This window comes from Cyanistes caeruleus, chromosome 7 (assembly GCF_971803275.1).
Source record: "Cyanistes caeruleus chromosome 7, bCyaCae1.hap1.1, whole genome shotgun sequence".
NCBI lineage: Eukaryota > Metazoa > Chordata > Aves > Passeriformes > Paridae > Cyanistes > Cyanistes caeruleus.
The window spans coordinates 34,191,445-34,213,312 of record NC_141707.1 but is presented as its reverse complement, the minus strand read 5'-3'; the positions used below and the strand labels follow the sequence as shown (position 1 = coordinate 34,213,312).

The 21,868-nt window shown below is 42.6% G+C and overlaps 1 protein-coding gene and 1 long non-coding RNA gene across 3 annotated transcripts; both read right to left on the bottom strand.

Annotated features, from left to right (window-relative positions):
• Positions 1-2,446: 2,446 nt before the first annotated feature.
• LOC147652297 (uncharacterized) lies at positions 2,447-5,265 on the bottom strand. Its single transcript, XR_015289533.1, has 2 exons — positions 5,059-5,265; positions 2,447-4,618 (listed from the first exon to the last, which is right to left on the bottom strand). It is a non-coding gene; the product is annotated as an uncharacterized LOC147652297 (long non-coding RNA).
• Positions 5,266-8,198: 2,933 nt separating this feature from the next.
• LOC147652296 (G protein-coupled receptor 39-like) lies at positions 8,199-21,198 on the bottom strand. 2 transcript variants are annotated; one of them, XM_086898616.1, is made up of 2 exons: positions 20,228-21,198; positions 8,199-11,700 (listed from the first exon to the last, which is right to left on the bottom strand). In XM_086898616.1, exons 1-2 carry the CDS (start codon positions 21,093-21,095, stop codon positions 11,690-11,692), a joined length of 879 nt encoding a protein of 292 aa, XP_086754742.1. In that variant the 5' UTR covers positions 21,096-21,198; the 3' UTR covers positions 8,199-11,689. The 2 variants fall into 2 exon arrangements, with proteins under 2 accessions (XP_086754742.1, XP_086754741.1); XM_086898615.1 differs by lacking the exon at positions 8,199-11,700 and having other exon boundaries at positions 20,100-21,198.
• Positions 21,199-21,868: the final 670 nt, after the last annotated feature.

The window sequence follows — 21,868 nt, the reverse complement described above, 5'->3', positions numbered from 1 at the left end:
TCTCATAACATCCCAGCAGTGTTTATTTTTCTTAGTGCAATGCAACTGAATTACATCTGAATGGGGAGTAATTAAACTAGTTAGCTCCTTTTATTTTGTCTCCATTGCAGACACAGACCTAATTTGGGTTCATCTTGAATGCTGTTGCTATAGTATGAGCTGTACTTGGAGCTGAAAACAGAGGACATGGAGTAATAGTTTAACCTGCAGGGCAATTTGGGAAAAGAAACATAGAAAAATCCCAGATAAATGGAATCAGAAAGACTCCTCTGATTAGATTGGCATCTTCTTCAGAGCACAAGACCTTCAGCAGGGAAGCTATGGATTGTGTCTCAGAAATTAGGTAATTTGTATTTTTTTGCCTGTGCTCGTAGCCTAGACCAGAAGCAGTGATGGAGCCTGCAAAGAGAGCGATCAGGAGGGGAAATGAACCCAGAAATGGATGCAGAGATCTCGCAGAGATGTCACTTGCAGCAGGCTGAGAGCTGTGGGCAGCTCCAACTCAGCACTGCACAGGCACCTCCTGCTGCCTGTGGGCAGCATCAGCCACCCCAGCCCAGCCTTTGCTGGGCAAAGAGGTGGAGATTTAAACCAGGTCTCACAGTCTTGGCAGTGGAAGGTGAAAGCTCAGCTGCTGACCTTGGAGAGCCCCAGCTGGTGGGAACAGCACTTTTCCTTCATTTCCCCTCTCACACAGAGGCACTTTTTGGGTGGCTCTCCAAGCCCCCAGGGGACAAATGAACACCCAGTGGCTGCTTTGCTGCCTGAGCTGTCCCACTTGCACACACTGAGCTTTCCTGGTGGGGCTCGGGCAGCCCCAGCACTCCCACAGACATTTCCTTGTGAGGCTGTGACATCTTTCAGCTTGGATTTCTTTTTCCCCCTTGGCAGCACCAAGTTTGTCATTCAGTCAATGGGCTGATGTCATTTTTATGTTTGGAAAGGAAATTAGTCAGAGCTCAAGGATAAAACAGCAGTGATTTCTGGTACCCCACTGGTACCAGAGAAATGGCATTATTGTGTATTTGTGGGAGATGTGTCACCATGGATGTGTCACAACCCCGAGAGCCCCAAAACTCGGCTGTGCCCTCAGTTTGGGTTTAGCCCCTAGATGGGTTTGCTGTTTGTGGGTGGTTGATTCTGTTGATTCTGCAGATGAGAAAACACATTTTGGCTTTATCTTCTTGATATAGTTGAGGCTTCCTTTTCCCAAGTGAGGAACTATTTTGTGACCAATCTTCCTGACCAAAATAATTAAACAACAAAATTGTTGGTATAAATACCTCTGGTTTGATGACACAAAAACCCTCGAATGTCTGTGTTTAAACCAATGGGTGACCTCTCTCCCCAGCCCCCATTCCTTTCCTTCCTTCTCCCTCCCTATAACTGCCTGGTCACCCCACACTCAGCCCCACTTCAGATAATAACAGGGAATGGAGAAACACAGGAGGGAGGACAGGATGACAACTAAAACATTGAAGAAATTGAAGAAATTATTTCTTTCATCAGGAGATTTTCTACCAAAAAACACACAGAGATTTTTTTTTTTCTTTTTTGGGTTTTAAGGACAGCCCTTGAGCTCAAGCCTAGAGCTTAAATGGGAATCAAGGAGAGTTGGTTTTAAATCAATCTTTTAAAATCCATTCCAGAATAAGCTGCTCACATGGGCTGTACAAGTCACAAATAAATGGGAAGAAGGAAAATCTTGCACTGGAAGTCATGAGAAGAAGCTTGTTGGACCGTGCATACCTTATTTAAAAAACAGGATGTAGAAAGCAACAAGCCCAGCAAATTACTTTTGGTTTAAATTGTTTCTAAATTTGCTCCAAACTGAGAAACTCTTGTTAATTTAAAACATTCTTCTTAAAAGCCAGCAACCAAACTCAGTCTTACATGGTAAAGACATATAGCTTGGTATCATTAAGAATATTTTCTGTAAGAAATAGAGCAATATGACAGTGAATGTATCATTGACAAATTTACCTATAGATCTGTATTATGACAAGCATAAAAATCTATCTACACTACAATACAGCTCTTCATAATAGGTTTTGATAGCTGAATATATGGAAGCTGTCATGAATACAAATGGAGGGAAACCTGCTTTCCAGATATTCTGCAACACAAATCTTTTTGTGTGTCACTGAAATAATTTCTGCTGCTTTTTAAAAGAAAAGAAAAAGATACTGGGAATGTACTTCTTTTTCCAGCTTCACCATTTGAAGTTCTCATCCAATTTTTCTACAACAAAAGCACAAAGAACCTGAGGGCAGAGTCCCTGAGTGTAAGGGCTACAAATTTAGCAAAGTTATTGCTAGTAAACATGTTTATTTCAGGGTGTAAAGAACGAAACTTGTTAAATATAATCATAGTGATGGTGCCATTGGGACAGAACAACTTAAGGTAGGGGCTGAGGGAATGAAATTAAATTCTATTTACTTTTGAATTTGGGGGAAGAAGGAGGAAAAGAGTTTACTGAGCAGTGAAAAAATTGCTGTTTGCTCCATTAACTGTGAAGGGCTAAAAGTAGCTATCATTTTAGAACCCTAATTGCATGAATGTTAAATAATAAATCAACATGGCCATTTTGTAAGCAAAATATATACATACACTTTGGGGTGTGGTGCTGAGGCATGGAAAAAGTGTTTTAAAAAGAAAAATCTTCACTGGTTCTCCAAAAGAAACAGAGGCAGTTGGACAGCAGGATAAAAATCTGAAGTTGTAAAAGCTTTAGCTGAACTCAGAATCCTGACTTATGAAAAGAATAAAATCTTTACTATGCTGTGGATGGGCAATTCCCCATAAAGAAAATCTTCTGTCCAGTGCTTTCTGTTATTAATACTTACTGTGTTTCAGACTATCTTCATCTGTAACCCTTTAGAAGTAATACAGCTTTATGAAGCATCTCTTTCTCTAACCAGAGAATTAAAAAGTCCTCTTAGTCTGGGCTCCAAAACCAGAGTGCTGACAACATTAGCCCTTCCTCAATAACACTGTGCACACATCCCTGGCCAACAGACTTGGGGCTGTTTTCAGGCAACTGTCCTGCCTGCTGGAGGAAGAGCTTGAGAGCCATAAAAGAACCCCATTATGGCTGGGATGTAAGAGAGAGCCATAGATTTTATGCACATAATACATTCCTGGCTTATAGCGTTTTATAAGCTGCAAAGAGGAGATTGTCTTTGAAGCATAAAGTGGTGGACACTTGGCAGTCACTTTTGGTCTTATGAGCATCCAAGGGGGAAAACAACCTCTGTCAAATTGAGTTGGTTGTCAATTGGCTGATGAGAAGCTCAAAACTACCCAAAAATGTGTATTTCCAGCCCTGAGAGCCCAAACCACATCCTGGGCTGCATCAAAAGAAAGGTGACCAGCAGGGTGAGGGAGGTGGTCCTGGCCCTCTGCTCCATTCCATGAGACCCCACCTGGAGCACTGCATCCAGCTCTGGAGCTCTTAAAGAGATTCCAGAGAAACACACAGCAAATCAAAGGATTTTGGTTTTCTTTGTAACCTGGTCTAGTGCTGGGTGCCCCTGCCCATAGCAAGCAGTTGAAAAGAGATTTTCTATAAGGTCCATTACAGACCAAAACATTCCACGATTCTATGAAATCACAGCCTATATAATCACATTTTCCACAAATAAACTATGAAATTAAAGGCAGGGAAGACTTCAAAGAAATTCCCAGTATTATCTGCAGGTACATACCCACACACTGCTGTTCAGCCAGCTGGGGAGAAAGAGATTGCAGGTAGGGCAAAAAGGAAGACCAGTCTCCAAAAATTGTTTAATTACTCATTTTTGAACTCAGATCAAGTGCCATGAGTAAACTGCATGTGTTTATCCCATCTAGAGATCTCACATGTTTGCTCATTGCTGCTTGACCTAGACCTGGCATATTGGTGGAGACAGAGAAAGGAGGGGAAAGGAGAGAGAGTTCAGCTTAATTTATTCAGATACAGATATCATGGGCTCAGAAATCCTGCACTATTAGCATCAGATGATGGTCTTTTCAAAAGTCCAAAATATCTGGTTGTGCAGCAAGCATTAAAGTGACACATGACCCACAGAAGTGGCTGCTCCTGTGGAGTGATGTGTGTCTGAAATAAACTGCGTGGTTTCTTGCTCTCTTAATTTCATCACATTCCAAGCAATTCCTTTGCATGTGAAACTGCATGGTAGAAATTATCCAACTCAGGATATTCCATGGTTCTATGATTCCATAAGGCCAACCCTCCACCTGCCACAGGCTGTTTACCCTCCTAAATGCACAAAGTTTAATGCAGCAGTGTGTCTGGATGTGCAGTTCTGTGAGCAAACAAAGCTGCAGGCTGTCCCTGCGTTACTCCAAGACACAATCAGACAAAACAGGCTCACCCAGGAGAGCTGCAGCCAGTCCATTGGGAAATACGACTGCCCATCAATGACAAACCAGGGACTCTCTAAAGCAAATACTTGGACTATTGCTCAGGCTCAAGGTGGGAAAAAAAAAGCCTCCCAACAGCTCCATGCTCAAATGAAGGTGAGAAAGTGCTTAAAGAGGAGAAGTCTCATATCTAAGAGAGATAAAAATGAAGACTCTTCAAATGCAGATCAGGAAGAGATGAGGTTTCATAACACTGCCAAGGGAAAAATACAAACGGGCTCAGCACAAGTTATATTAAGGAGTTTTCTTAAAAGAAACAAAGCCTTTGTCTAGTCCAATCTGCAAATATACAGAATTTATTTTTCCTCTGAGCAGCTACAAGCTAGTGCAAATAATCCTCTTCATCTTCCAACACCAGCATCAGAGGTGGCTGACAATGAATGTCTACTAGCAGCATTTCTTGCTACTCAGATCCACCTTTCCTTTTCAGGAAATGCAAAACTCGGTTACCTAAAACTTGCTACACAGTTTTCATGGAGCCTCTGGTTCTCAGAAGCATCTGGGCTACTTTTCTACTCTAAATAAACATTTCTTATCTACTTTCAAAATATTTGGTACATGCACTTGAAATGTAAATGCTCTATTAATAAACATTAGAGGAGGTCAGCTTTATATGTCAAATTTCCTTCTCACCATTCCTTCTGGCTCTATGTAGATCTTGCAGGTTTTGACATAGAAATTATTTGTTTTTGTCTGTACAGTGAGTACACAGTGGGCACCTGGTATCAGACTGGGCTCCAAAACACTGTTTTGTGATAAATAAAGTACCAGTTACATCACTGAAGTGCCCACAATTTTATAACCCAGTGCTGCTTCTGCTAAGTCAGAGGCTGCCTGGTGCCATTGTTCTCAGATGCTGCTGGTTCTAAATGAGCAGCTTACAGGTGCTTTGAATTTTTTTTTAACTTGTTATTATGGCATAATTGGTTGCTTGCAGATTTAAATTTTATTCATGAATTTTCTGCACATCTGCAAAATGTGGAAGATTTATTTTAGCTTGTCTTTTTACAACTGGTCTGAGGATGAAATGCAACTTTGCCATAAAGTTCACCAGCTGCAGGATTTTTTTCTGTCCCATAATACTCCTTAGATGAGGTTCAAGTGCTTCAGCAGGGAAGCTTCAGAGCAGATTCTTTTTTATTTTCCTCCAGCTTTTAAGTGGTGTATGTTCCTCCCTGGGTACCTACCCAGAACTTGCAAATACTAATGAGAGCTGTGTGTGTTCCTGTGGGAAGGCAGACCTAATACTGAAACTCTGCTCTGCTACACGCTCACCTCAACGGTTTCATTTGTTTTGGCTAGAGGTGTCTATGACTTAGTCATTAATCCCAAAATAGAATTATCATACTGAAGTGATAGTTAATCTAAAACGGTGCTTCTACATTTGAAATAATAATATTGTGTTTAAGAATCTCAGTTTCTTTTCCTCCACACACAGTTTTACACGCCTTTAGGGACGACTACCAAGCATGAGGAAATAAAGTGCTGCCAGCCCAAAGAAGACTCCAATTGGACCTTAAATAATGTGAACCTAGTGAATAACTTTTAACCAGGTTAAAGGTATTTCTGTCCAGCAGCCAGCTTATTAAAGTTTAAAGGAGGGACAACGAGGAACAAGCCTGAAGACCTCCACACCTTCACAGCTCCTGGACTGCAGCCAGAGTCAGCTCACTTTTCTGCCAGTCTTTCCACACCCCGAGGACGGGTGGCTGGAGAGAAAAGAAGATGCAATTTTTGCAAGGATGGACCTAGAGAGAGCAACTTAACCTGCTTGGCATTGCTAACAACACAGCCTCTGCAGGCAAGTGGAAAATAAATTCTCATTAGCCCAATGTAACAGGTAATGCTAACGCATACAAGTCACTTCATGGTGACCTGATGGAAAATAACTGTCAGCCAAAGCACCCTGATCCACCTGGTGTCACAATAAAGCAAAGTGGCTTCACCCATGTGAAATTTTATATGAAAAACGGTTTTGTTTTGCACAAGCTATCAATTTCTAATTTAATTATGCTGAATATTGAATTCTACTTGTGTAAACACAAATTGTCAATACATTATTTCGCGCCTAAGGATTTTAAGTCCTTTCCTGTGAGACGATGCATCACAGTTTATTGAATATCTATAGCATTGACCAATTTTTCTTCTTTGCCTGTATACCAGAATTACTTCTTGTAAAATACTTATTTTAAAACTCAGATGATGACAAAGATATGTCCCCAAAGTTATTTCAAGGATACACTTAAAAATCCCCCAAACTTTTAGTAATAAATAAGTTGCATGTTCATAGGATAGAATGAATAATTACTCAACTGCTTTAAATAAATTGTGGTACCCTAATGCTAATCAGCTTTAGTAACCTCAAAAAAAAAAAAAAGAAGTGAATGTACATTCATTTATATTCATTAACTAGGCAGGTTTTCTATTTTAGGGAAGCAGAGGGGTTATCATGAGACTTTTGTTTCTGTTCCTCCCATAGAACATCAGTCCTTGGATCAAAAGCATGATGTTTCACTTTAAACAGATTTTTCCATGCCTCAGAATTTTCTCCTCAAAACCACATTGAGCAAAAATGATCAGAACCATTGATACATTAAAATAGTAGGAAAATTAAATAAAGAAGATTTGAACCCTAGGGACACTTGGCTTTCTCAGTGCTGCTTCAAGGAATAAAGTATTTGAAAATTGTGATATAAAGATGGCAATTATTCCTGACCTGAAATGACTTGAAAGCAAAGCTCATTAGAGTTCAGTCAGCAAAGTTTTTGGCACCCAAAATCTGAAATCGTGTTAGTCCTTCTGAATTCCATGTGATGGTCTCCAGTGAACACTGACAAGAGTGGTGTTTGCCCCACTCTCCAAGCTCTTGGGACTTTTGCTGGACAGGTCTTTTCCCAAAATGTGCCTGATTCTGCTCAAAGACTAAACCAGACAAGCCAAAAACCCACCCTGCTGCTCAGTGAGAGCAACAGAGGCGTGCCAAGTGAACTGGTGAGAATGGCTACTCCTAATCAGACAACACCCCCATGTAAATATGTTTATATACACACATCTGTGGGTGCCTATAGACACAGACCATTCCAGCATCCCCTGGTGTCAGAAAGCCCCATTTGGTGGTGTCAGGTGAACCCTGAGGGAAGCAGAGGTGATGTATCTCTCAGCTGGCTGCTCCCTTTGAGCTGACTCCAGGTACTGGGCCCTGCATGCCAACGTCCAATACCACAAGGTGTATACACTTAAGGAAGGGTTTGCTGATCAGTGCCAATCAGAGAGTAAAATATTCCTTTGATACAAGAGGCAAATCCAGGTCATCTTGGCTTCTCTTGAGCCTTTCAGTGCTGCTGACCAACTGCTTCCTTCTGCAGGACAGGCTAGTGGGCAGGAGAGGCAAGGAGCACACCATAAATTCACTTTCAGAGTGAGAAAACACCCTTCCCAATGAGTGTCCTGTGTTCTAAGGCAAAGAGAATGAGAAAATGAAGCATCACAAGACATCACAGAAAAATACAGATTTTCCTCCTATCTTTGTGGTTCTTAATTTGGGGGGCGTGTTAAATTGGAGGGGTGTTTTGTTTTGGTTAATTCATTTGGTTCCATTTGGTTTGGTTTTTGGTTTGTTTTTTTTTTTTGTTATTTTTAAGGCAGTTCTTCATTAGAATGTAGCAGAGCATCCTGCTTTTGATGAAGCGCAGTGGCCAAGGGGTCAGGCTATCAGTTTCAAGCAATATAAGACAATTCAAGTGAAAAGTGATATATCTCAAAGACAGAAAATAAAATGCAGAGCTTTATTACCAAGAAGGTGAACCAGAAAATAGCATACAAAGATATACAGGCAATTCAGTAGTAAGGAGAGAGGGGAACTCACCACTGCCATGGACAGGAATCTCAGCCAGGGCTCAGACCACATAATGAGAAGGACTGTTCCCCAAAATTACTTGGACTAAAATCAAAAATCTTTAATTTTTACTGATGCTATTAAATTTAATTAATGCAGTGGAGCTGTCTCATGCCCCTAGAGGCCCCTGGCACAAATGCCAGCTCCAAGAGCAGAGCATTCCTGTCTGATTTCCATTCCCAACCAGAACCATCAGTGCCCACTGCAGTTCCCTGACCCTGCCCATGCAGTGTGGGAAAGCTGCTTTCCTCCTGACATCTTCACAAATTTGGGAGAAATTCTTCACCTTGATTGTTAAAGACTAAACCAAAACAACCGTAATCAATTACAGCATTCAAGGCCCAGTAGGAAATTTAAAAATGAGCTCTCAAGGTCAGGGATTCAGTGGAAATAGATCCTTGCTGACAAGAGGCAGAGCTTCCCTGAGCTGATGGCTACATCTGCAGGACAGCTGCACCACGTGCATTCTCAGCATGTTGGAGCAGCAAACAGGAACACATGGAGCTGACTGGCAGCACACAGAAGGGTTAACCTTACATTCCACAACAGAACTTAACCCAAATAAGGTCTATGATATCGAGTCTGAAGGGAAAAGAAATCAATTCTGGTTCCCGTGGGTAGGATTTCACCACTTGATTAGAGAAAGAAATGAATCTTTAAAGCATACTTACAGGAAAGGTATTTTCCATTTGCATGAAAGATGGGGATGGCTGCATCCCAAGTTAATGAAATCAAGTCTTCTGTGCCTGTTTGAGGATTTCATCTCTTTGAATTATGCAAATATCAAATATAGCTTCATTGTATGAAACTTCAAAATGAGAATGTTTTCCATATATATCCAGGGGGGCCAAAATAATATCCCCACTTCCCAAACTTAACATTGTTTCATTGAAGGCCAGAAAGAGGTTATGAGTTTGTCCTACAGCATTGTGTTCCAGCTGTGACAGTCAATTTAGAGGACTTTCCTGCCTGTCAGCAAATAAACATTAAGTCATTTTAAATTTCACCTCCGTTTGATAAGGTTAAAGCAATTCTCTCTTGGAGATAGGGGCTCAGAGGCAGGGTTTTGAGCACAGGGAGGCTGACAGCCATGTGGGCTAGGAGAGGGGCAGCCTGGCAGAGCAGATCTGGGCAGCAGTGGGATATCTTACCCTTGATTCAGAGACCAAAACACGCAGGAAATGGTTCCTTCACTACAGGCAGGGATCTGGATGCGCACCAAAGGAGACTTGTGCAGTCCCAGGCCACCTTCCTCAAAGTTTCCTTTCGGCAGAAGGTATTTGAAAGGTATGTGAAAATGTTCAGCTTGCTTAGGCTTGCTGGACCTTGCAAGTTCAGCAGTCTCCCGAAGGAGGATGTGGAGTCACACAGGCCACACCAAGGAGCACCAAACATGACTTTTTCATTCCAACCTTTTCCTTCCAAACCAGTGGAGTCCTTGGCTTTATGGCTAGAGACATGTCTCCACTCCCAGCACAGGCAACCACACCCAGACTTGCAGAAATGATCGCATTCTGTACCCCAGAAACTGAAAAGAGTTTGCTTTCTGCTTGGAAAACTGTCCCAGAACGTGTCCTTCTCATGATTAGAAATGTTCTCATTTCTGTCTGCACTCATTCATGGCCCCCATAGGCCTATTAGTTCTTGTGCCAATGCTCTCATTTAGATCAATGCAGAGAACATGGCAGTGTTTTGTAATATCAGAGTGTTTGCACTGTAGGACAATGTTTCCTAAATTGTCAATATGTTCTTAGTAATAGAAAAGAATGCATTTAAATGTTGGCTTGGACCAGGAGACAAATAGAAAGGGGATGTTTGAATTCCAAGTCGCTATCAAAAAGCTTTTTAGAATTCAGTAGAAGTGTGTATGAGCAGGAGGGAGGAAAAGGGAAGGGAATCACGCCAATGGAAAGCTTCAGTCTCCAGACATTAACTTTTAACAATGAGTTCCCAAGGCTGCCTCCAAGTACACCAGGTGGGGAAATTTTCTAAGAAAAGGCACAAGAGAGGCACTGAAGGCAAGAAGAGGGATACAGTCACAAACCTCCACAGGCACATCCAGCTGAGGGGAGATGGCCCTTTGTGCCCACCACACCAGCAGGCTGCAGTTTCAGAACTTTCTCATTTTTCTCTTCTATTGCTGTTTTTTGGTTGTTTTTTTGTTTGTTTGTTTGTTTGTTCTTATAGAAAATCTATAGTCAGCATGGATTCAAAGCTCTTTAAATTTGGACTTAATCAAGGATAGTACGACTTTCAGGCTCGAGTCTCTAAGCTGCAGGTGAGCAGGCTGGAGGGAACATTCTTGCTCTGCAGCTGGAGGCAATTGCAAACTGCTTGACATAACCTGACTTAAACAGGCTGGGCTCCTTGGGCAGTGTCTGAACATGCACTGCAAGAGTGCCAGGAGTGCACTTTCACTGCAAGTGAGCTCAGAATGATTGTGCCCAGTCACTCTGCAGAGAGCTCCTTCTGAACCCCTTTTGCAAGGTTTCCAAACCAGATCTTCCTCTCTCCTTGGCACTCCCTGCCCCACTGTACTTACAGATAACTCAAAGCCAGCTGTATTCTTCTGCTTGCTACATTAAACAATGCAACCTTTTTTCGGCTTCTGTTAAAGATCTGTCTCTCCATCTCCAGCCACTTGAGCAGCTTTTTTCCTCCAACCTCAATATGGGTAGTTACATGTTGCAGTTTTTCAAAAGTTTAAAAACAAATATATTCTAAACCATTAAACTTCAATAGCTGTGTTACTCCTCTAGAATCATCATCAAAGATTTCAAAAGTTTGTGTAGGTCTGAAAAAGCCAATACATACTTTTACACATTTTGGCAGAAGTTGATGTCATCACTACTAGCATCAGGGCTTAGGTATTTTGGCTTTCAAGACAAAACAATCCCTTAAATACAATCTTTTGAACACCTGTGACACAACCCATTTCATCCATTTTAGGCAAGAATTTCTTTCAAGCAATCAGAAAGGTCTGTTGAGTGAATGTGTGACAGAAAGCCAGAAGGCTTTTAGCAATTTCACTGTCTGAAGGACAAGGGCAAGCACCAGCATGCTTGCTTTTGACTTCTGTTTGACCTTCACCACACAATGCTGGTTCTTATCTAATGGTTCAAACCTGACATGTTAAAAGTTGTGTTCACAAGAAAGGCTGTTTGAATATCTGTGTACTCTGTTGCTGACGTACTGCAGTCTTTAGCTACCTTCAAACTTTTATTCTGATTTTTGGTTTGGTCTTAGCAGATTCAAGAATTCTCCTCTATAGATATCTTTGAGCATTAGTAAGAGATTCAGGTGGTGATGACCTTCATTCTCAGTGCCTTTATGGGACAAATGTTAGCTTCATTTTCAAACTCAGGGAGCTCAAAAGTTGTCTTTATTGGAGAGAGAGACAATGTGAGGCACAGGAATTAAAATTCAGCAAGGACTAGAGCTTATCAAATGAGACATTTTGGTGTACACACAACAGAAGTAACACACCCAGAAATGAACACATGAACATCTTTTTTTTTTTTTCTTGAAAAGTTTACAATTTAGGGGCAGAAGGGTATAGGGAAAAATAACCAAAATTTGAGGGAGAGCATTTCAACCCTTTTTTTTTCCCCTGTCTACTCAAAATTTTTGTTCTACCATCTTAAAAAGCTCATGTTCCTAGCTAAAGGCAGACAGATTACATGTCTGGTTTTGCATATACAGAAAGTTCCATAGCAGACATACTGGGACAGACCTAGGATTCATCTGCCCATTATTTTCTCTCTGTGATGATTCCATAGAGATCTGCAGGAGAAGGTACGAGGGATATTCCTGTTCTATTCACACCGAGATCTTGGCAGCCAGCAGTATCAGGACTTTCTAGAGTAGAGATTATATCTTGTTCTTGACAGCACAATCCTTCAAGGTTACACTTAACCTCTTTAGGAGCTCCTTCTTACATCTGGCCTCCACAACAGCGAGTTTCACAATTCAAGTTTTGTGCCTTATGGCAAAAGGACTATAATAATTGCAGTTACAGCAATCTAATAGAAGGCATATGTATATACTGAACTCCAGGGATTTGGTTATGAAGGAGCAATCAAGATCTTCTAATATTTCTTCAAATCAAAATCACCTTCAGCAGCACCATATCAGACATACCACAAAAACAAAAGTCTGGGCATGAAGTGGCTGCTCATTTAGCTGTGGAAGACAATCATTGCACTGCACAAAAAGCAGGCTGGCAGTAATATATGGAGGAGCAAATCAAGGTGGATTTGCAGAAATGCTGCATGAAAAGGAACAAAATATTTACACTCCCCTCTGAAAGGGGCTGAGCTCTTTTGCAAAGTTCAGCTAGAGATTGGAGCAGATGTTACCTAATCAAACATGGGAAAAGAAAGCCATTTACACCGAGGACAAGGATGGATGGCTAAGAAATGTTTTCTTCTCTAATGCACCCCTGTTGTTTTTATACTGATGATTAAAGTTTAGTTTCCTGGTAATTGTTACACATGTGTAACAATTGTGGTTGTCAAGTGCTTTCCCAGTGCTCACAGAACTCTCCCTTCATGTTTCTGTAACAACATACACCTGCTGATGGATCCCCAACTCTAACCTCAAAGCTGCATTTCAACCTAAATTCCTCATCCTAAAAATTGGTAAGAACAAAAATGCTGGGTGCTTTTAACAGGAATTTAATGGAACAAGGAGAAGCTTACAGACAGCTTAAGAGGAAATATGGAAAAGTTAGCTCATCACAGTACCAGACCTCTTTGAGTTTCACCTTTCCTTGTAAGTCACAATTCAGAAGATTAAAAGGTTCTTAGCAGACTCATTTAATCCATAATATTCTGACCTTGATATTACTCATCCATGAATAGCAGAGATCAGAAGGATTACTGCTTTCTCACCTAAGCAGTTTAAGCATGCTTATGATGCCCTCAAAAAAGGCTGAAGCACTGCTACAGCACACTGTGCCAAACAGAATTCGAAATCTCCACTGTTTATCTTCAGTGGTTTAGGAACTCACCTGCTACAATGAAAGGAAGAAATCTTTAAGGCATTGGTCAGTTCTTAAGTTTCTTACACAAAGTTGCCTCCAGTGAACCAAGAGGTTATGTAGCATAATCACAGAATCTTGGAATGGTTTGGGTTGGAAGGGACTGCAAAGCTCCTCTTGCTTCAACGCCCTGCCATGGGCAGGGACACCTTCCTTCAGACCAGGTTGCTCCAAGCCCTGTCTAACCTGGCCTGGGAGCCTCTTCCAAGTCCCTTTGGAAGTCATCCTGTCCTTCAGCTGTGCCAACCACACCACTCAGCCTGGTGCCATCTGCAGATGTGCTGAGGGTGCACTCGACCCCTCTTGTGTCATTAATTAAGATAATAAATAACAAAATTGAAAGCTTCACTAACAAATGCACAGATATTAAAGTTCTTCCCCATTAAAATTCACAGGCTTGCAATCATTGTTAAAAGATAATGGCCCCAACATCAGATAGGAAAACAAAAGATTTAATTACGGGAAATGTGGCATAATTTGAATATGAAACAACAGAGAATTAGATAATGCATTTAGCTTTCACAGGTGAAGATTCCAATAAATTATCTGTGAACTTCCCACAAATGACTCCTACCTACTGAAACTGGGGAGTTGCAAGAGCAATCTACATTTGAGATGGCATCTTGCTCAGAAGAGAGAGCGAGAAAACAGAGAAAAACTGGGAAATTAATGCTTAAAACAATAATCTCTTGAGCAAAGAATAAGGGCAGTAGACCAAAATTGATGAGACAGGGTTCCCTATTGCAGGGCTGCTGTGTGTGTCTGAGGGCATCTCCCTAAATCCACCTCATACCTGTAGCAACATCTGTGTTTCTCCACTTTGAGAGAAATAAATCTTCCTGCTTTCTTATCCACACCAAAGAAAAAGACATTTTCCAGGGCTTGTAAGAAAACATGTCTTGGGGAGGGTTTGCCATGATAGAGTGTATTTTTCAGAAGCTGAGGTGACACAGCCTGTCCTCAGCTCCAAAGGCAGCAGTCCCCTGCCTGTTTCTTGGCTCATGTTACCACAGTGAGGGACATTGCCTGCACTTCCCTAATTCCTTCTCTTAGCATTTACCTAGGAGTGCCAAAAGAACCAAGGGCCACTGGGTTTATTAACTCCAGCTTGCAAGAGGGAAAGAGAGAGAGATTAATAATATTAATTTTAAGGCCAACATGGGTAATGGTCCTTAATGAGGCTTAAAGTCTTTGGGCAGCTGTAAGTACAGGGCAGAAGTTCTTCAGGAATCTTAGCTGTGCACTTATTCTCTGGGCAGCAGGGATGCTGAAGCATAAAGAGTCAAAACCTGTAGGTCCCTACAGACCAGGTGAAATCCCAGCTTCCATGCAGGCATCAGGTGAAAGACAGAAGTGTGGTCACAACTTTAACAAAGCTCCAGCAAAGCACTCATTGTCCTCATGGGCTTCTCATGCAGAAACAGCACTCAGGCGTCCCCAGAGACTCTATCTGCCAAGGTAGCATATATGGGGAATTGTGTGGACTACATTAGAGGTGAATCTGAGCCTCTGACTACAGTATTTGAGGAGTGAGGTTGTTTTCCAAGCTGCAGACTTTTCATGCTGAAGCAATTTTTAAGTACTCTAATGCGAAGTGTAATCACACATTGATTTTCCATTAAAACTACAAAAATCTTAAGTACCTTGGGGGTGCTGGCCTCAATTAGTCCCTATTCTTCGATTCTATTTCTCTTGGTGCTGTTTTGCCATCCCTCAGTGTAGGAGGAAAGGAAGACTGTCCACTTATGCCGACAGCACAATCTTCTATTACATGAGTCCAGTTAAAAGCAGGAGTAGATAAATTGCTTTCTGTACAATAGGGAGGAAAATTATGCTGGGCTCTCCCTGTGTTCCTTTTTAAACTGCTGTGTGGGAAAGCTGGACATACAGATGTCTGGATTTTGGAAGCTTGCCTTGAATCTATTTTACTGTGCATTTTTTTTTTTTAAACTGACAGAAGTTCCCCCGCTCTTCAGAGGAGATTATTTGTACACAATTGCCCTGAGAAGCCATCATCCCTCACTGCATCCTTTCCATTGTCACCTGTTGAATAGCTGAGCTTCGGTTTTGTGCTACCAGCATTCAACAGCACTGATTGGTTTTGCCGTGATGCCGGGTTAATGCTTTTGAAAAGAAGAGGAAGACAAATTTTACTGAACACCAGCAGGAAAATAATTTGCTTTCATCACTTTTCCAAGAAACAGAACCTAAAAGAAAAGACTCACCAGTTACAGAGGGTGGATGCCCCAAACAACTGAGTGGCCAAGCCCTGGTCTGTTGGTGTGTTTCATGTTCCCTCAGCCCCTGCCCCATTTCAGGGCACTGAGCCTCCTGCTTCTCTTGTGGAATTCAAAGCCCTGCTCAGGAAAACATGGATGGAATCACCATACAAAACACAGAGAGATTAAAATCATATCAGCCTACAGTGTACTCATCTTCAGACACATCTGCAGCAAAGTGCCTGAAGAAAGGCAGCTCGATGGAATGATTAAAGGGATGAACCAAGAGGAGTCAGTGAAGCTGAGTTTAAAGAACATGGGCTGGAGCTGTGTTCTGGAATCTCATAAACTAGGTTATTCTTTCCATTTTTGTTCTATACCTAACCCTTACCTATTTCAGTAGGGAAAAAACCCAGCCAAACCAGCCTATGAAGAAGCATCTAATTTTCCTGTAACAGAAGTCCTACTATTGTCAGATTACATTGTGCCTGAGTCATAGCTAGATGACAACCATGTATTTTTCAGAGCTACTTGAAGTATTCTGAAGTAATTTGTCTCCTGAAATTTGCCAAGTGCCTTACAAAATGCACTTCTTTAATAATCTTTAGGAAGGCTATTCCTACACATAATACCTTTATTCTGAGCAGAGCATTAAACTGCCAGCAGCAGCATATGGGAAGAAAATGGTGCTCCATCTCAAGTTCTAAGAGATCCTTTGAAGTTCTGAGTCAAGGTTTTATCTAGTTTCAGCTTATGGCTTGGTACAGCTGTTTGTGGTGTTTACAGAGGCTTTGGTGCTTTCACAGAGTAGCCTGCCATTGTTTTAACAACAGCCACCAAAAAAGTGGTGTGGCCTTGGTCAGGTCTGACTTCCTCCTGCCTAGTTTTTCCAATCCTTCCCTCCTGCCCATTCTCTTTTTTAATTTTTCCCCTTAGAGACAGGGACTCTCTTTTATTCCATGGCACGCACCAGAGCCTCAGTAAAGCCCCTGGCTGTTCTTGCCCTGTAAAGCAGACCACACCTGAAGCTGTCTGTGTCATACCACATCACAGGAATCCACCAGTGCCACTGCCCTCAGGTTGACACTCAATGTATTTGACGCACTTAAGTGTTACACGACAAAAAAATTTAAAAACCACCACTACACTGCTTTTCTCAGATGCAGGCACTGCCATGGGTTATAACAAATTCCCTTGCCTGCTTATTAAAAGAGCTGTAGGATATCTGCTGTCCAGGCAAAATTCATCCTACCTCATAGTCCCAAAGCAGAAAAGTTGCAGTTCTGTAGAGGTGGGAAAGAGAGAGCAGTGGGAATTTCCTGCCTCTCATGTCCCAGGGGAGCTGGTGGTGCTGGACTGGTACCCACAGGGCCTCCAGCTCAGCTCTGGCTCCTGCAGACTGCTGCAGCTACAGCAGTGCCTTAATGCACCTCCACCAACACTTCCATAGCAGCTAGATTGCTTTGGTATTTCTCTTTTCTGGAGGGAACATCTCAGGAAAGATGGATGTTTCATCATGGACAGAAAAATGCTGCCCAGAGGTCAACTGGCAAAGCACCCACCATGCCCAGCAGCCCCACTCAGGGATCTGTGGAAACAGAGGAGTGTTGCTCCAAAGGGCCAAGTGGAAGTGTATAATACAAAGAAAGAGGATGTAGCAAAACTAATGGACTCTTATTTCAATGTCTGTACTGTGGTAGGCTTGAGGCTGCTTTATGCAAAATGATCAAGGCTTTTAGGAGAAACTCAAACTGAAGCTGCCAAGGGAAACATCACAGAAGCTTTAGAACTGATGTCTTTTTCAGCTGGGGTCACCAGAACTCACTTTGCTATAGGGTGCAAGTTGAGGTGAGTCAGATGCAGTGTGACAACAGAGCACACAGATGTTTTTGTACAAAAGTGCTTCTGGACAGTGACCAGGTTAAGAAGGGTAGAGCCATGGCCAGTGATCAGGCACTGCTGGTGGTGCTTTCCCTCCAGCAGCTTCTGTGGAGGCTCATCCCCTTTCCCAGTGTTAGCACTTCCTAAAGATTCTTGACTTACTTTCTGCTATGGAAGCATTCTTTTTGTAATATTTATAATTATTGCACTACTTGGAGCTCTCTTTTACCCCTTCTTTTACATTCCCTTTCTGTGTTTGCTACAACCCACTTATAATATTTATAATTATAAGATATATGCTCTCCAAACTCACCCTTTCTTGAGAGTTCTCTGCTACAGTGCAGGGGCCTCAGCTCAGGTGTTGGAGCAGCAAGAGGCCCCCAGTGGCACCTTGTGACCATTTAGGTGACCCCTGCCTTCATGGCCATAGGAGAAAGATGATCAAGTAGCCACAAAGACTAAATTGATCCCTGTCAGTGTGCATCAAGCATATGAAGAGGTTTTAAATACTGTTAAAAGCTTGCATTTCATGAGAGTCATCAGCCAAATGTTTTCAGATACATTACAGCTATCCAGCGGTGTCACCCCATCCAGAGCTCCCCCTGCAAGCATCAATACCACCTGTGGCAAGCAATCTTTCAACATTTACAATTAATTTCCATGAATGTTCTCAAGTGCCACACAATAACATGACACTAAAAAAGCAGTAGTTCCTCCCCGTGTCATCCCCTATTTAGCTTTTTCTCGTAGTCAGATTTATGATTTTAATCTCCATTTTATAGAACTTATCACTTTTAACAACCAGAAGAAAATGCTAAATTGTTTTTATTGCTGTTAGATGTACAAAGACATGATGCTATATACTGTCATTTACATTTCACATTAAAAGTGAAATATGCTGCGAATGTGCAAGTATTGGTTTTAATTTGACCCATCTGTTAAATGAAAAACAAAGAGGACTTTTAAATCACAATGTTTAAATTCAGCGATTTGTAAACAATTTATGTTCATCTCTTCTGGGTTAAAACTGCCCTAAAGCACCACTCTTATGAAATCTCCAAATTAAATTGCTTTGCATTGTTCTCAGAAATGCAAGCTGGAGTTTCTTCCTCCTCAGTTTATTAATTTATTCCCCGAGCCAAGTAAATTAGCAAGACTCGTATTAAGTGTCTTGCCACTGAAATAATTTTGGGGAATTCACACAAGTATCTCCTGGCTCCTGAAAGCTGAGTACAGTGAAGTCTCAGACACACTGGGTGGCAAATTCCCTTATCACAAAGGGCAAAGCAGTTGCTTCCATTCATTCAGCACTTCTGCAAGCAGCACTGCATCTGCCTGTTCCATGCTAGAGTACCAGGAAGAATAATCGAGAAGGGGAGGAGAAGTCAAGGCAATTTACTTTCTGTCAGCCTGGCCAGGACTTGGCTCTTAGACTTGGCTTTAATGTGGCTGTGGTAATGCACAAGGGGAGGGAGATCCACGCATATCTAAGGATCCCCCAAGCAGCACTTGAAGAGCAGATCTCTTTTTCTGCTCTGTGCAACAGCTGTATTGAGCTCCACTAAATACAGGGATTCCTGGGGAGGCTCTTCCCCAGAAATCTGTACTGCTTCACTGGAGTGAGGAACTTTTAACAAACCACAGGTGTGGCCTCCTGCCACTTTGTGAGGAGATGATTTCTTCATTTCATGGCAGCCTCAAGGTCTGTGACAGACCATGGCAAAAGCAGGACTAGATGAGGAAGTACAGAACCCTCAGAAAAAAAAGCAACTGAAAAAGAGAAAAAAAAATGTAATACAAAATCTAGTCGACTTAAAGTTGTAGAAGTGGACAGACCCACAAATTTCAAGTCCCTCTCTGCCAAATCAGTCAGAGCACCAAAAAGCAACACAGAAATACCAGATCTACTGTGCATTCCTACTCTAGATGGTTCATTTATTATACCCAGCATCATAATAAGCGACCCAACAAAAGAGGAACTAACAGTAATGCAGACAGGGCATGATTCAGGGTGCCTGTAAGACTATCAACAAATGTGGAGACTGCATGGATCACTGCCCAGAAAGATTCCAAGCTGGTGAAATGACAGCTTGATTAGTTTTTTGTCTGACAAATGCAGCAAGAGAGATAAGAATCAAACATAATTTCAGGGTTACAGGTCTTCAAACAGAGCCAGAAAGATTTGTGAGACTGAATCAGCTCTCCAGTCCAGCTTCCTTAATGCTCAAATGCAACACAGCCACAACTACTGAAGCTAAGAACTCCCCAAGGAGCATCCTGAATTAACAGGGAAATGCCTTCAGAGAGAGACAAGCTTGAGATCTTGCAAGACAGTCTTCCCTCCCATCAGCAGCCTTACTAAATACATCCACATTTGTAATTCAGTGGGAAAACATCCAAGTACAGCTACTTTATATCCAGGCAACTGTTGCCTATTGCTACCCCAAAGGTCAGGCTGCAACAGCCTGTCATATTGCTGCATGTAGGCATATAATAAAATCCAACAGAAATAGCAGACAGTAAATGGATTTCTACTTATTTTTCCCTCCCACCAGTTCTAATGACAAAAAAAAAATCAAAAACATACAGAAACATCAGGCTCCTTGAAATGCATCATCACAACCAAAAGTATTATCCATCATTTTGTACCACTTTCAAACCCTCTGGGAGAGCTTGGTGAGACATAAATGGAGGTTTCTGGGCTTTCTTCCCAAGTGGAAAGGGGGTAGGGGAGGGAGGGGAGGCAGAGTGGGACGTGGCTCTTACCCAGGAATAAAGTGATCTGTCTCCTGGAGCTCTTGCCCTCTGAACTTTCATTTTTCCTTAGGTACTGCTCCCGGTGCCTTAGTCCACCCTTCACTGCCACATTTCCTGCCTTGTGGATCATCAGGGCTTTCATCATGCTGTGGCACATGAAGGCGACACACCCCAGCACGACGATGTACACAGCAAAGGCGCTGAAGACACTGGCTTGAAACAGAGACCACTTGGTGGAGAGGCTGGTGCAGATGGTCATGTTGTGCTTCAGCTCAGGAATGTAGTGCCTGGGAGTAGGTTTGACACAGGAGCTCGTTCTTTGGTAGCCCTCGATGGTCTCCAGGGGATATTCTGTGCCCATGGCAAAGAGCAGGGGCAGAGCCACGATGACAGATGTGCCCCAGACAAAGGCAATGAGCAGCTTCACCGTGCGGGGTCCCGACACAGCCTTGAACTTGAAGGGGTGGCAGATGGCCACGTACCTCTCAAAGCTGAGCGTGGCCACGTGCAGCACGGTGGCATAGCTGCAGGCTTCAAAGAGGAAGTAGTAGAGCTTGCAGGCAATGTTGCCATTGGGGGTGGAAAAGGGGCTCCAGATGGCACTGTAGAATTCCACGGGCATGCCCAGCAGGATGACCAGCAGGTCAGAACAGGCCAGGCTCACCATGTGGTCAGTGACCTCCTTCTGCAGGTAGCCTTTCCTCTGCAGGATCCTGGTGACTTTGATGGTGATGCTGTTGCCCAAGAGGCCCGCAACAAAGATGCAGACATAAATTAAGGCCAAGGTGATCTTGACCCACAGAGCCACCTCAAACTCCTGGACATGGCTGTGGTCAATGAGATGAGAACAGTCTGAAGTGGGTGTCTCTCCTTCCATGAGCAGTCCCAGGGTGGAGGAAGTGCTCTCCTTCCCTCTCCAACTTCCAAGTTCACAGCAACCAGAGCCTCACTTTGCCCCTGTCCCCAAGCCACACATGTCCGAGCAGTCAGGTATAACGAGTGTGTCTCATCCAGCCACACCTGTGGGGTTTGTGAGCAGCAGCCTCTGACTCAGTAAGCTAAACAGGAAAGTGTTTCAGCTCTTACCTTTCTTTATAGCAAACACCTCTTACTCTTTTTGGATTTTCCTCCTCCTCCACGGGGTGAAGCCTCTGTTCTCCAGTCCTTCACGGTGGGAACTGCTCTGCTTTCCACACTTGCCTGTTCCCCAGCAAGCAAAGCAGCTTTTGGTCCTGGCCCCAGCAGAAGGAAGTCAGAGTCTGTGTGGTTACTCTGTTAACCATTAACCAAAATCTTGGCTATCCTTAGTCACTGGCAGCGCAGCAGGTTTCGAGAGAGAGAAAAAAAAAAAAAAAACCAACAAAAAACAAGCCCCTCATATCTGAAATTCACTTCCTGTCACAGGAAGAGGTGTTTCTCCTAAAGCTGTGGTTTGGTTGTCAGGCTGAATGTGTGAATGGCGCTGAAGAGAAAGTATCTCCTCATGAGTGTAAGATTCGCTGGGCTTCAGAGCTCATTACTTTATGTGCTACTGCCCACGTGCTTCACTACTTCACATTTCCTTTAGTGAAGACCTCAGCATCTGCAGTGCTGCTCATGGAGCCTCTGAGACTGAGACTGATTTACATCAACAGGAGGTTCTGGTTTTCA

Bases quoted from the DNA above. Each gene is read 5' to 3' on its own strand.
- LOC147652296 (XM_086898615.1), bottom strand. From the start codon at position 21,095: ATGGAAGGAGAGACACCCACTTCAGACTGTTCTCATCTCATTGACCAC.